Source organism: Physeter macrocephalus, chromosome 16 (assembly GCF_002837175.3).
Source record: "Physeter macrocephalus isolate SW-GA chromosome 16, ASM283717v5, whole genome shotgun sequence".
Taxonomy (NCBI): Eukaryota; Metazoa; Chordata; class Mammalia; order Artiodactyla; family Physeteridae; genus Physeter; species Physeter macrocephalus.
In genome coordinates this window covers 99126979-99142357 of record NC_041229.1, presented here as the reverse complement: position 1 = coordinate 99142357, position 15379 = coordinate 99126979, and the positions used below count along the sequence as shown (strand labels likewise).

General features: G+C 40.6%; 1 protein-coding gene across 5 annotated transcripts in view; it reads left to right on the top strand.

The window, feature by feature from the left end:
- The window catches only part of LPXN (leupaxin), a 43250-nt gene that overhangs the window by 22929 nt on the left and 4942 nt on the right, over positions 1 to 15379 (top strand). For all 5 annotated transcript variants that reach the window (XR_003676357.2, XM_028477388.2, XM_007115638.4 and 2 more), the window contains 3 exons: positions 3209 to 3376; positions 4302 to 4475; positions 4590 to 4671. Coding sequence is in view for 4 of the 5 variants with exons in the window: in XM_028477388.2 (XP_028333189.1) it covers positions 3209 to 3376; positions 4302 to 4475; positions 4590 to 4671 (424 nt within the window). In the remaining variant the exon portion in view is untranslated. The remainder of the gene's footprint in view (positions 1 to 3208; positions 3377 to 4301; positions 4476 to 4589; positions 4672 to 15379) is intronic.

The following is a 15379-nucleotide window of genomic DNA, read 5'->3' as shown; positions in this document are numbered from 1 at the left end:
TATATACATACATATATATATGTGTGTGTGTATATATATATATATATATATATGTATATATATATATCTGATTCTTTTCCCTTATAGGTTATTACGAAATACTGAGTATAGTTCCCTGTGCTATCCAGCAGGTCCTTGTTGGTTATCTATTTTATATATAGTAGTGTGTGTATGTTAATCCCAAACTCCTAATTTACCCCCCACCACCCCTTTACTTACCCCTTTGGTAACCATAATTTTGTTTTTTAAGTCTGAACCCGGTTCCCCTGCATCGGCAGGCGGACGCGCAACCACTGCGCCACCAGGGAAGCCCTGTATCAGTTTTTTTAAGATGTATTATCTGGACATAAAAGATACTGTGATACGGGTTCTGATCTCAAGGGGCTTGGAGTGTGCTTGATAAAATGAGGGATTGTGACATTTATAGAATAAAAGACAGATCGTTTGCCACTAAAACTGGATAAAGTGTGGAAGGGCTGTTAAAGAGAACCCCCTGAGTGAGATGGAGGAGACCGTGGGCAAGCTGGGTCAGAGCAAGGGAGAGCAAAGTGTGGCTTTGACGGTAGGAAGGATGAGTCCTAAACTCATACTGAGATAAAATCTGCCCCCTTGTTCTAGTCTCCAGAGCATGGGTGGCAAGCTCACTGGCCTGGCAGGGAATGGAACTCACATAAATGGACCTAAGAATTTATTAAGGGAATTATCATCTAGAATTCATTCTTTTTTTAAACTATTTTATGTTAGAGTATAGTTGATTAACAGTGTTGTGTTAGTTTCAGGTTTACAACAAAGTGATTCACTTATACATATACAGGTATATATTCCTTTTCAAATTCTTTTCCCATTTAGGTTATTACAGAATATTGAGCTAGAATTCTTAAAGTAGAGAATCCATCCATTCTGAATTGGTTGGGGGATATGATATGCACCCACGAAATGACCATGAAATAATTTCAGGGCAGTGTATAAAAATGTGTGTGATTGGAAGGGCAGGAAGCTTATCTCTGTGGCTCATCTTTGGACTTCCAATGCCCAGCACTGTTCCTGATACATTATGAATAATGCGTACTTATTAGAGGGACAAATGAATAAATATCAGAAACAAGGTTTCTTTAATGTCTACAGTAAAGCTGGGTGCATTCCTCATTGCACTGTATATCTGAAAATATTAGAAAAAAATCTACATTATGAATTTTTTTTTTTTTTTGGCCCTGCCACTCTGTATGTGGGATCTTAGTACCCCGACCGGAGATCGAACCCACGTCCCCTGCATTGGAAGTGCAGAGACTTAACCACTGGACTGCCAGGGAAGTCCCTGCACTAGGAGTTTTAATTGTGTGGTGTTTTTAAATTGGTTTAGCACGCGTCTTGGTTTATTTACGTTTTCAAAAAATATCTGTTTATTTTTTTGAATACCTTTACACTGTACAAAAATCAAAAGTACAAAAGTTTACAGTGAGCTGTTCCCAGCCATCCAGTTCTGCCCCTTGGAGGTAGTCAGTATTTTCTACTTTTTACATACCCTTTCAAAAGAATTCTGGAATATACCAGGAAATAGCTATAGATGTAAATGTACGACGTGTAGCTATAGATAAATTATTGTGTTTTTACTTAGGTACTTTCAGACCTTTTCCATGTTAACCTTTTGAACACTACTCTCTTCAGCATTAACTAACATTATATAATAGAGGAGGAAGGAAATGTGTCCTATGATAAGATTCTTGAAGGGAAATGAGCATTTTGGATTAGTGAGATAATGTGAGGTTATTCCAGGCAGTAAAAAGTGGATAAGTAGAGGCCTGAAGGCAGACAGTAACAGATCACATTCAGGAGACTGCAGGGAACCTGGCTGGCTTTGAACAATGGAGGCTTTTTACTGAGTAATAAAAGATGAGATTGGAAAGGTAAAGTGAGGGCAGGGGATGGGAGACTTGGAATGTCCATCTGATGCTGCGAATTCCATGCTGGAAGCAATGGAGAATCATTGTAGTTCTCTGATCAGGAAGTATTAGATAGATGGTCGCAGTAGCCCAGCTGGAAAGGAGTTGAGAGAGATGGAATCTCAGGACAAGAGTTGACGAAGGATAAGTTGGGCAGTTTTGTAATTTGTTCTGTTTTGTAATTTGTGGTTTTTCCTTTGAACGTTTTATAATAACTGTTTTGGAGTTCTGCTTTAATAAGTCCAATCCGTCAGCAAGTCTTATCTGACAACTTCTTACCACCTTCTCCACTGACACTGGTCCAGGTCATTTCTAGTTCGAGCTGTTATAATGGTCTCCTGCCTAACTAGTGCCTCTAATTCCACTCTGGCTTGCCCACACCTAATTCCTCACTCGGCTGCCACAAGGATCTTGTAAATCAGATTCTTTCACTCATGCTTGAAACAAAATGGCTCCATCACCCTTGGAATAAAACTGCAGCTTTTACCCTGAGGATCCTATGTGATCTTTGCCTCTTTTTCCACCATTTTTTTCCTCTCACTCATTCTCACTCCCTCTAGCCTGACTGACCTTTTCTACTTTTCTTTTTATGTGTCAGTCTTTCTCCTTCCTCTGGGCCTTCCTTCCCTCTGGATTGCTTTTCCCACAAATATCAATATTTCTAGATCTCAGTACATCACTCAAATATCTGCTCAGATATCACCTCCTTAGAGAGCCTTCTCTGATGACCCCCATCTAAATCAGTTTTTCCTCTCCATTCCACCCTCTGTCATTTGTCTCAATATATAACTTATATCTTATCCCCACCTGAGATATACATCATATATTTATTTCTTTAATTGCTTATTGTCTATTACCCAGAGAATGTAAACTGCATGACGGCAGACACTTGGTTGGTCTTGTACCTTGTTCTATACCAAGAGCCTAGAGCAGTGATTGGCACAAACCAGGGGCCCAATAAATATTGCAAAATAAATGAATAGAAAGAAGATAAGGTTAATTGTTGACCTGTGGTCATCGTAAGAGATAAAGTATCATCTTCATATATTCAATTTCCTATTGCCAGAAAAGATTTGCAAACAGAGGAAGATTAGTCAGATTTCATTTGCCCTGAGGAACTTAGAATGAAAAGGAAATGAAAGCATTTTTATTGGTGTTACAATGTTAGATTCTCCCAGTGCCTTGGAGGAAGGTTAGCAAACGACTAAGAGGTCATGCAGAAGATGCCAGTGAGGATGATTCTCTTTATGGTTCTCTTCTTGATACAGGTTACAGTGAAAGCAGATACCAGCAAGAAACACTTACCAGACAAGCATGATCACAAGGCCTCCCTGGACTCGATGCTGGGGGGTTTGGAGCAGGAACTGCAGGACCTTGGAATTGCAACAGTGCCCAAGGGCCATTGTGTTTCCTGCTGTAAACCGATTGCTGGAAAGGTGGGATAGGCCAAGACATTGATCCTACAGCCATCTATGTCTGTGTGTATGTCTGTCTCCATCCCACGAAGGATTGCTCTTTCTCCTTATATTCTAAGACAGTTTAGTAATTGTTACTGATCCCTTACAGTGCTCCAGGCACTGAACAAAGCACCTTACAAGTATTCCTTTATTTAATGGTCACATTAGCCCTTCAGTGGTCACAAGCCCTTTATAAAGATGAGGAACCCGAGGACTCAGGGTCATTAACTGACATGTCCAAGGTCTAGCAGGAGGTAGAGGTAAGATCCAAACCCAGGAGAGTCTGGCTCCCGAGTTTGAGGTCTTAACCATTTTCTTGTACTGCCTTCACCCAGAGGAACTTTCTCACTGCTCCCTCTGTTCAAACATTCTGGGTGTAAATCAATTGATGTCGATTATTAGCTGCACTCGGCTCCATATCATGGCCGCAAACTCCTGCTCAGGCATCATCCTTCACCAAAACCATAATAAAGGGCTTTGAGATCTGATTTTGCATGGGGTGTGAGATGAGGTGTTCAGATCAGAGGAATAAAAACTGTCATTGGCCTTCTCCTCTTCCAGGGGTCCCTTCCATGCCAAGATATAGTTAGTTATCTCTTGTCCATCACTGCTATGCTCTATTTTGTTTCTCCCATCCTCTGGGGCAATATAGTGAAAATGATCATTTATAGGCTTTTCTCAGCGTGATCACTCAGGAAAGTTGGGCACTGTTTTACTATCCATAAAGTACGGACAAGAGACCACATGGGTAGAACCTCGGTCTAGGCCTCAGTGTTGTGTAACTCCAGGGGGGAGTCGTTTACATGGAATACTGTCGGAAGGGCGCCCTCCAGAGTCGTGCCCCCTGTGGACCCTAGAGCCCCCAACTGGGCCCCTACGTGCCAGGCTTTGTTTTGTTCTCCAGGTGATCCACGCTCTAGGGCAAGCATGGCATCCGGAGCACTTCGTCTGCACTCACTGCAAAAAAGCGCTTGGCTCCAGCCCCTTCTTTGAGCGGAGTGGCTTGGCCTACTGCCCCAAGGACTACCACCACCTTTTCTCTCCACGCTGTGCTTACTGTGCGGCTCCCATCCTGGGTGTGAGTAAACCGCCCTCCACCTGCGTTCACGTAGCTCTTACTCCTCACTTCGAGCTGGGGTCATGTTTTACTGCTCTGTAGCATTTTAATCTCTCCAGTGTGTTTCCTTTCCAGAAAGTGCTGACGGCCATGAACCAAACCTGGCACCCAGAGCACTTCTTCTGCGCTCACTGTGGAGAGGTGTTCGGTGAAGAAGGTATGACCCAGGGTGGTTACAAGAAGACCAGCAGAGCTTTTCCCTGATCTGCTTTGTTGGTCCTGGTTCTTGCCTCTACCATCCAAGTGCCCATTTCAGTACCAAATGCCATCCCTCCCTACCTTTTTCCAACATGGATGAATTTTGTTTAAATTGACTTTTTTAGTCGAAGAAATACAAATGCATAGTTTAAAAATGCAAATATTACTTCAAGACTAATATTAAGAAGAACAGTCCCTTGCTTTTCCTTTTTCCACTGCCAAATCCAGTTCTCCTCTGTAAATTTTTTAGCTTCTTCTATTAGTTATCTGTATGTTTTAAATAATATATTACTATATACTGATTTCTTTTCCCCCAGTTTTAACCATTATGTATTAACTTTCTATCAGGAGAGATGAGGATTTAGAAATTTTATTACTACCCCACCTACCCCCAACATAATTCCTCCCCCATTCTCTCAGTTATAATTAGGTCATAATTATAGGTCAGATCAGTATTCAGTGTGTATATGTTGACAGTCACATAAATATTGCTCACAGCTGAGCCACGTAACAAACTGATATAGTAGAGCATGGATTTGGGGGTTAGACTGTCTGGTTCACATCTGGGCTGTGGTATGTATCAGCTATGTGATGTTGTTCAAGTCATTTAACCTCTTTGTACCTCACTTTCCTCATGAGTAAAATGGGCCTAATAATAATGCTTACCTTCTAGGGTCATTATGAAGATTTTAAGAGACAGTATCAGTATAGCGTTTACAACAGTGCCTGGCACATGGAGACTGGTAATGATGATGATTATCATTATCATGGTGTCCTTTTCACATACATTTGTTTTTTCCTGAAGTTAATATTTGGATCCCTTTTTCATTAGCCTAATTTTCATTGTACTTATCACTAATTTATCTGACAGAGCTGTGAAGTCCTTCTCAACAGGGTCAAGCACATCTGGTAATATGTCAGTTCCATTTGTTTTCTTCTTGGAGACACATCTGTCCAGGAGGCTTTGAACCCTCTGTTCCTGCCTAAAACGGTTTCTCCTCAGGCCTGCTGAGGAGCCGCTATTCTGGGCCGTTATCTTGGGAATTATTTTTACTATTTCCCTCTATCTTTCAATACATGTTATTGCCTTTATTTTGGTGGAGCACACCTCCAGTAGCTTCTGAGAAAGAATGAATAGGAGGTAAAAGTTTTGAAACCTTGACTATCTGAAAATATTTTGTCTACCTTAAGTTGCCCGGACATAGAATTCTAGGTGGAAACTATTTCCCTTCATCATTCTGAAGACATTGCTTCACTGTCTTCCAGCTTCCATGGTTGAGAGGTTTTTTCTTAAAATTTTGTTCTTGTTCCTGATCCTTTCTATGTGACCTGTTTTTCCCCTTTTGCAAGCTTTTTTTCCTTCTGTTTTCTGAATTTTCTTGACTTTTTTCTGACTTCTTTTTATGTTTCTTTAGAACAAATATGATTCATGCATGGAAACAGAAAGCTTCTTTATTTTTTCTGTTCCTGTCCTTTTAGAATTAACTCAGTGGGAAAAGTTTTCTTCTAAATAAAGATTTGGGCAGTCCCATGTCTTTTTTTATTGTTCTTAATAAACTCTTCTAAATAGAAAATTTAAGACACAAAACACAAATCTAAGTCCTTAGGTAATTCAGTCTGTGCAAGAGCTAAAGCTTTCCAACTTTAAAGTGACAGCTACTCTCTCCCCTGCAGCCTTTAAGCTGCAGGAGGCCAGGGAAGGGGGTTGTGGCTTTTCATTGGTCCTTTCTTGCTTCCACTCGCATACCCATTGCTAATCTTGATAGCTGACCCCTCCAGGGTTGAAACGGGTGGAAGAGGTGAGACTGGAGGGCAGGAAAGTTCTAACTTGTCTAACTTGCTTTTGCTTTGTGCTCTCCAGGCCTGGCAGATATTTAACTCTGACTTTCTTTTTTTACTTGGAAGTTTTTGTGGATTCAGTCCGGATCCAATGACAAATTCTTGGTGGCCCTTTACATGTCTTGGCTGGCTGTTCTCGCCTTAGGTCATGGATCTTTGAGGATCCATTCCACAGAGACTCTTTTCTGCAGGATTTTCATTGTTCCCTCGAGTTGATCACTTAGAAATGATTATAATGGTTCCAGATTAACTCTTTCACTCATAGTTTCAAATATGGACCATGGGAAACTTGCATATTTCTCTTGCAGTCAGTGGGGACTGCAGTTAATTTCAGGCGCATCACTCTATTCAGCTGCCATAGGCCCCTTCAGCCAGATGCTCACCTGGGATGAATCAAGTACCATCAGCTGTATCCCGCTAATGGCAGGGGACCCGTACCCAGCTCTCTGAGTGGTCCCACTGAGTTCCCTCTCTTGACTTGAGGTTAGCCGGAACCATACCCCATGCTTCTTGGTGGTGGTGGTGGAGCACACATAGCACAGTTTTCTCCAAAGAAATCCCTCTCTCAATTTCCCCTTCTCTATACCTGTTTTATATCCTAGGTGTGAGTGAGGAGTTCAAGATTTGTGCAAACAGTCCGTGGCTATCTACTTTGAGGGATGTCTTGCAGCCCACTTTGAATTTTGACGTCTATTACATCTTGATGTCTTATATCTTGTTACAATGGTCTTTGCCAAATGCTGCTGACCTTTGGTTGCCCATTTTTTATTTAAGAATGAATGAGACACTAAAATGCTAACTGGAAGCTCTGTGGGTAAGGCAGAACGTGTTGACTGGTGGACTCAACTGTATGGTACTCAGGTAGGGTGCTCTGGCCATTTTGCTGCGGGACCCCTGACTATTAATATTTTAGGTCTTTCTTCTTGAATAAATTTTACCAAAGAGATATTCTCCTTTGTTGACATTACAAAAGTTAGTAAAAGAGATTGGGGGATGGGGTTTTCACCATTCGGCATGCCAACTTTTATTTAATTCTCAATTTTTAGCAGAAAGCTTGACTTCTTTTCTTATGATGTCCAGTATCCCTGATCATTGAGACCCTCTGGTTTGAAATTTATAGAAATAATCACTGCATCTTATGGTAAGATGAGAGATCTGATTTTCTGACAGCTCTTCAGACTTTCAACCAATCCTGTTTTCAGCCTTGAAGACTATTTTATGCATTCAGTTCCTGAGCCCCTTTGATATTTTGGAGCTCAGGATGGCTTGAGTTTTATTGGCACCTCCCCTCTTCAGAGATTTAGGTTTCAGTTTGTTTTTTCTTTCTGCCAAGCTACATGCCACTCTAATACCTACTTTAAGTTTTGGAGAGTTTTATCGATATCTCATCTGTGGCATGTCCTTTTCTTTTCTCTTTTTTCCTATGAGTCTTTTTTTTTTTTTGCGGTACGCGGGCCTCTCACTGTTTTGGCTTCTCCCATTGCGGAGCACAGGCTCCGGACGCGCAGGCTCAGCGGCCATGGCTCACGGGCCGCACAGGCTCCAGACGCGCAGGCTCAGCGGCCATGGCTCACGGGCCCAGCCGCTCCGCGGCATGTGGGATCCTCCCGGACCGGGGCACGAACCCGCGTCCCCTGCATCGGCAGGCGGACTCTCAACCACTGCGCCACCAGGGAAGCCCCCTATGAGTCTTTTTGTTTTAAATAATTCTTTAACTATTGTGGTGATGTTTCAAGAGGGCGTGAAGATAAACCTGTGTGTTGTGCCATTCTCCTGGAGGTCAGGTCCTAAATATCAGGCAGGTTATTATGTATATTCCTAACTATTATTCATTTAATCCCCAGCACAACTTTGAGAGAATAATTTTATCCCACATTTTACCAAGTTATAGATGGAAACACTGAGCATCAGGGGGGTAAAGTGATTTTTTTTAAGTCATGCAACTAGAAAATCAAAGAATTGTAATTTAAATTCAGGTCTCATTTCAGCAAGCTCCGTGTTTTGTTCTGCACCATCATAACTGCCCCTTGACAGAGACTCAGTCCCTCTTCTGCTGTTGTTGTCTCTGTACTTTCTTGGCACCAACACGGTACACTTTATTTGAAGACAGACCTGGATAGAGCAGCACTGATAAAATCCATTGTCCAAGTGCTTTGTAGTAATTTGCTTGCACACTGAAGCTTGTTCAATGCTTTTCACAAATCATTAGGTCTTTCATTTTTAGATTGCACTTTGGTTAAGCAGCATTTTTCATTGAGATTTAATCTAAGTCATGGTCAGTTTATATTGCACCGGTAGCCTTAGAAGTCTGAGGGTTTGTTGAGTAGAACAGTCAGCAAGTGAATACTGCTCACAGATGATTATGATGTGGAAGTTGCCTGAGAGCAGAATAACAGGATGCAGACATATTTCAAGAAGAGACGTAAGTTAGATACAAAAGAGAAATACCCTATTCATAGGATGATCAGAAAGTGCCATGAAGGTAGCTAGTTCTTAACTGTTTTTGACTTGGACCCCTTCTAACCAGACAAGGCTGATTTGGTCATTTATGACTTTACATGAAAATATGAAGCCACACCTAAAACATACTTATTGAGACGAGTGACAAAAAAGGCCATTTGCTAATCAGAAGCTCCTCTTGGGTTGTATTTTTGCTTTCATCCTTTGTTTTCTGTAAATGGTCTCCTGCCATATGGTTAGTCCATTAATTAGTCCAAGGCATCCTGCCTTGCCCCAAGTCACATAGTCACACACAAAGTTTCTGTAATGACAGCTTAACTACTGAGCCTCCGGGGAAATTAAATTCGTCTGCATTTTTGTTTCAGTTCAGAGAATTCCTCTTTAAGGTTCAAGTTTCTAAGCACGTTGGGCCTTAGCATCCTCCCTAGGGACCAGGTCCTCAGTGCCTATGTCTTTCTTTTTAATTGTTCATTATCCAGGCCATGCAGGTGCTCCCTAATTTCCCCTGTGGCTAAGAGCCTCACCAGAGTATAAACACCCTTCTTCTCTCTAAGGCACTTTTAATCGTTAGTGTTTCTCATCCGTCCTCCAGAGGTAATAGGCCCCAGAGAGAGCCTCCAGGAAAGTTAGTGCTGAAACTTCCTCAATTTATTGGATTACTAAATGCAGGGGTATCACAGCAAGTTTGGCTGATTGCTTTTGATTCCTCTCCTGAGACTCACCTGAGTTGAAACGGAGGCTGTTACTTCTCTGCTGCCTCATTCTTGAGACCAGATACTCTGTAAATGCCTAGATGAGGGTCATTCCTAGGTCAGTCGGAATGTCTTACAATTTTCTCAAGTAACACCTACTTATAGGCAAGCACAGTTTTACGCCACTTGCTTTATGAAGCATCAGCATCACCTTGGGGACTTGTCGAGAATGCAAATTTTCAAGCCCCATCCCAAACCTGCTGAATCAGAAACTCTGGGTGGGATGGGGCCCAGCAGTCAGCATATTGACAAACTCTCCAGGTGGTGGATGCACGTTATAGTTTGTGTGCCACACAAAAGCAAGAAAGATGGTTGTGAGTGTTGGTTTGTTTTTCTTAAATAGCAGGACTGCCTGCTTTCAGTTTATTTATTTATTTACTTACTTATTTATGTATGTATGTATGTATGTATGGCTGCGTTGGGTCTTCGTTACTACGCACGGGCTTTCTCTAGTTGCGGTGAGCAGGGGCTACTCTTGCTGCGGAACACGGGCTTTAGGCACACGGGCTTCAGTAGTTGTGGCACACAGGCTCAGTAGTTGTGGCTAATGGGCTCTAGAGCTCAGGCTCCGTAGTTGTGGCACAGGGGCTTAGTTGCTCCGCGGCATGTGGGATCTTCCTGGACCAGGGATTGAACCTGTGTCCCCTGCACTGGCAGGCAGATTCTTATCCACTGCACCACCAGGGAACCCCCATGCCTGCTTTCAGTTTTGTACTTGATCAGACTCTAGACATTCTTCGATAAAGTGAAAAAGCAGAGTGAGCTCTTCTGCGTCTCAGGGATAGAAAAGAAGAATACAGGACAGCTTATAAAATTATTAGTTTACATTCTTAGATATAGAGACCTCAGAAGTCTATTAAATTGTCTGCTTTTCCAAGAAAGCATAGTTGGACAAGGTAAGACATATCAAAAAGTGACTGCAGATAACAGACCACTGCAGCTACATGATTTGGGTCCCAAACCTGGCTACTCCTATTGCCTGTTTTTGGTCTGGCTGCTACTATCAAAGCGTATTTCTAGAAATAATGTTTCTTGGATGGGCTGCTTTCCAATCCACTGTGCGTGTTTTGCTTACATGCTACTTTGGCGGGGCACAGTTAGAGAGCTCTCATATTTACAAAGTTATTGGGTTATGATATTTGGGCTCAGCTGATACTCTCAGTTCCCACAGAGAGGTCAAGGTCAGAATGCATTTAAGCTAGGGGTGTGACATCCAAGTTAGGCTTTGAAGTTAGGCCTAGATTTGAATTTCAGCTCCTCCACTGACATTGGTTATATGTAATTTCTTTGAGCTTCCCTCTTCTCACTTGTAAAATGGGAGGAATGCTGTGAAGAATCTAATTTTGATTTAATACTGTAGGGAGAGCCCTCAGTTGGAACCAGTACAAAGTACTTCCCTGCACAAATGGGATTGCTAATAGTCCTCTTCATTTCAGGTAGACTCTCATTGTAAATGCTAAGGAGAGTTTCTTCCAGAAAATTTCACCTGTTTATACATGTTCTAGTTAATCTTGAAGTGGGGCAAGCCTCTTCTGAAGCTGATGGTCTCAGTTTTGCTATTGTAATATTGTTCACATGTCTGCTCATTCAATAAATATTTATTGAGCAGCTACTATGTATGTGTCAGATACTATTCTAGGTACTAGGGAGACAATGACAAAAAACAAAGTTCTTGCCTTCATGGTGCATATATGCTAGTGAGAAAGACAGTCAATAACCAAACTAGCCAACTAACTAACTAATTAACTAACTTGCTCTATGTGTTAGGAGAGGTTGTGGGGAGAGTGACAGGGTTCTGTTTGAAATAGGGTGATCTGATCAGTTGTTCTCTTAAGCAGACTCCTGAGTTAAGTGAAGAACCAAACCATCTGGGTATCTTGGGAAGTGATTTTTGAAGCAGAGGGAATATATCACTTGAATAAGTGCTTGAGGATGCATTAGTTTATTATATTTCTCTTTTTTTTAAATGTAAAGACAATAAGAAGACTGCATAAAATATCATTTATAATCTATTACCTTCTTAACCTAATGCAACAAAAAATTTGCCCTACCAATATTTTTCTACATTTATTAATATTTATGAATACAAAAGTTATAGTGTATCTGATATTCCTTTTTTTTTACTTAAGCATTTCTCCATGTTGTTTCATAATTTTATAATAATAATTTAAATAATATCAGTTATTCCATTAGGGCTTTCTTTATGTAAACAAATTATACTGGATTATATGCCTGAAGATGTTGATTGAAGCATTATAGTTCCAAATACTGAAAACAACTACAATAAATGTGCTTGTAATAGTATCGTTAGATTACTTCTGATGGCTTAGTAGTGTTGTAATGACTATCTATTTTTTTTAAATTAATTAATTAATTTATTTATTTGTGGCTGCGTTGGGTCTTTGTTGCTGCGCACGGGCTTTCTCTACTTGCGGCGAGCAGGGGCTACTCTTCGTTGTGGTGCGCTTGGCTTCTCGTTGCAGTGGCTTCTCTTGTTGCAGAGCATGGGCTTTAGGCACACGGGCTTCAGTAGATGTGGCACACGGTTCAGTAGTTGTGGCTCACGGGCTCTAGAGCGCAGGCTCAGTAGTTGTGGCGCACGGGCTTAGTTGCTCCGCGGCATGTGGGATCTTCCTGGACCAGGGCTCGAACCCATGTCCCCTGCATTGGCAGGCGGATTCTTAACTACTGCACCACTAGGGAAGTCCCGTAATGACTATCTTTAAACGTAGAATTTTCTTCTCTGTATTATTTGTATGGATTAATTTCCAGGATTGAGATATTTATATATTTAAAAAGAAATCTTTTTTTTTCTTAATCTTTATTGGAGTATACTTGCTTCACAATACTGTTAATGTCTGTTGCACAACAAAGCGAATCAGCCATATGCATACACATGTCCCCATATCCCCTCCCTCTTGAGCCTCCCTCCCATCCTCCCTATTCCACCCCTCTAGGTCATCGTAAAGCACTGAGCTGATCTTCCTGTGCTATGCTGCTGCTTCCCAGCAACCAACTATTTTAAATTCGGTAGTGTATATATGTCGATGCTACTCTCACATCACCCCAGCCTCGCCCTCCCACCCCATGTCCTCAAGTCCATTATCTATGGACTTGAGGTCTATGGTCTACCTCTTTATTTCTGCCCTGCAACTAGGTTCATCAGTACCATTTTTTTTTAGATTCCGTGTATATGTGTTAGCATACAGTATTTGTATTTTTCTCTTTCTGACTTACTTCACTCTGTATGACAGACTCTAGGTCCATCCACCTCATTACAAATAACTCAATTTCGTTTCTTTTTATGGCTGAGTAATACTCCATTGTATATATGTGCCATGTCTTCTTTATCCATTCATCTGTTGATGGGCATTTAGGTCAGTTCCATAGCCTGGCTATTGTAAATAGCTGCAATGAACATTGTGGTACATGTGTCTTTTTGAATTATAATCTTCTCAGGGTATATGCCCAGTAGTGGGATTGCTGGGTCATATGGTATTTCTATTTTTAGTTTTTTAAGGAACCTCCATACTGTTTTCCATAGTGGTTGTATCAATTTACATTCCCACCAACAGTGCAAGAGGGTTTCCTTTTTACCACACCCTTTCCAGCATTTATTGTTTCTAGATTTTTTGATAATGGCCATTCTGACTGGTGTGAGGTGATATCTCATTGTAGTTTGATTTGCATTTCTCTAATAATTAGTGATGTTGAGCATCTTTTCATGTGCCTCTTGTCCATATGTATGTCTTCCTTGGTGAAATGTCTATTTAGGTCTTCCACCCATTTTTTAACTGGATTGTTTGTTTTTTTGATATTGAGCTCCATGAGGTGTTTGTATATTTTAGAGATTAATCCTTTGTCTGTTGTTTCATTTGCAAATATTTTCTCCCATTCTGAGGTTGTCCTTTTGTCTCGTTTATGGTTTCCTTTGCTGTGCAAAAGCTTTTAAGTTTAATTAAGTCCCATTTGTTTATTTTTGTTTCTATTTCCGTTACTCTAGGAGGTGGGTCATAAAAGATCTTGCTGTGGTTTATGTCAAAGAGTGTTTTTCCTATGTTTTCCTCTAAGAGTTTTATAGTGTCTGGTCTTACATTTAAGTCTTCAATCCATTTGGAGTTTACTTTTGTGTATGGTGCTAGGTAGTGTTCTAATTTCATTCTTTTATATGTAGCTGTCCAGTTTTCCCAGCACCACTTATTGAAGAGTCTGTCTTTTCTCCTTTGTATGTTCTTGCCTCCTTTGTCATAAATTAGGTGCCCATATGTGCGTGGGTTTATCAACGGGCATTCTATCCTGTACCATTGATCTATATTTCTGTTTTTGTGCCAGTACCATTCTGTCTTGATTACTATAGCTTTGTGGTATAGTTTGAAGTCAGGGAGCCTGATTCCTCCAACTCCGTTTTTCTTTCTCAAGATTGCTTTGGCTATTTGGGGTCTTTTGTGTTTCCATATGAACTGTAAAATTTTTTGTTCTAATTCTGTGAAGAATGCCATTGGTAGTTTGATAGTGATTTCATTGAATCTGTAGATTGCTTTGGGTAGTATAGCCATTTTCACAATATTAATTCTTCCAATCCAAGAACATGGTGTATTTCTCCATCTATTTATGTCATCTTTGATATCTTTCATCAGTGTTTTATAGTTTTCTGAGTACGAGTCTTCTGCCTCCTTAGACAGGTTTATTCATAGGTATTTTATTCTTTTTGTTGCAGTGGTAAATGGGAGTGTTTCCTCAATTTCTCTTTCTGATTTTTTGTTGCCGGTGTATAGGAATGCCAGAGATTTCTGTGCATTAATTTTGTATCCTGCAACCTTACCAAATTCATTGATTAGTTCTACTAGTTTTCTGTTGGCATCTTTAGGATTTTCTATGTATTGTATCGAGTCATCGGCAAGCAGTGACAGTTTTACTTCTTCTTTTCCGATTTGTATTCCTCTTATTGCTTTTTCTTCTCTGACTCCCATGGCTAGGACTTCCAAAACTATGTTGAATAAGAGTGGCGAGAATGGACATCCTTGTCTTGTTCTGGAACTTAGTGGAAATGCTTTCAGTGTTTCAGTCTGGTTTTGATATCAGGGTGATGGTGGCCTTATAGAATGAGTTTGGGAATGTTCCTTCCTCTGCTATACTTTGGAAGAGTTTGAGAAGGATGGGTGTTAGCTCTTCTCTAAATGTTTGATGGAATTCACCTGTGAAGCCATCTGGTCCTGGACTTTTGTTTGTGGGAAGATTTTTAATCACAATTTCAATTTCATTACTTGTGATTAGTGTGTTCATATTTTCTATTTCTTCCTGGTTAAGTCTTGGAAGATTATACCTTTCTACGAATGTGTCCATTTCTTCCACGTTGTACACTTTATTGGCATGGAGTTGCTTTTAGTAGTCTCTTGGGATGCTTTGTATTTCTGCGGTGTCTGTTGTAACTTCTCCGTTTTCATTTCTAATTTTTTTGATTTGAGTCCTCTCCCTCTTTTTCTTGATGAGTCTGGCTAATGGTTTATCAATTTTGTTCACTTCTAAAAGAACCAGCTTTTAGTTTCATTGATCTTTGCTATTGTTTTCTTTGTTTCTATTTCATTTATTTCTGATCTGATCTTTACGATTTCTTTC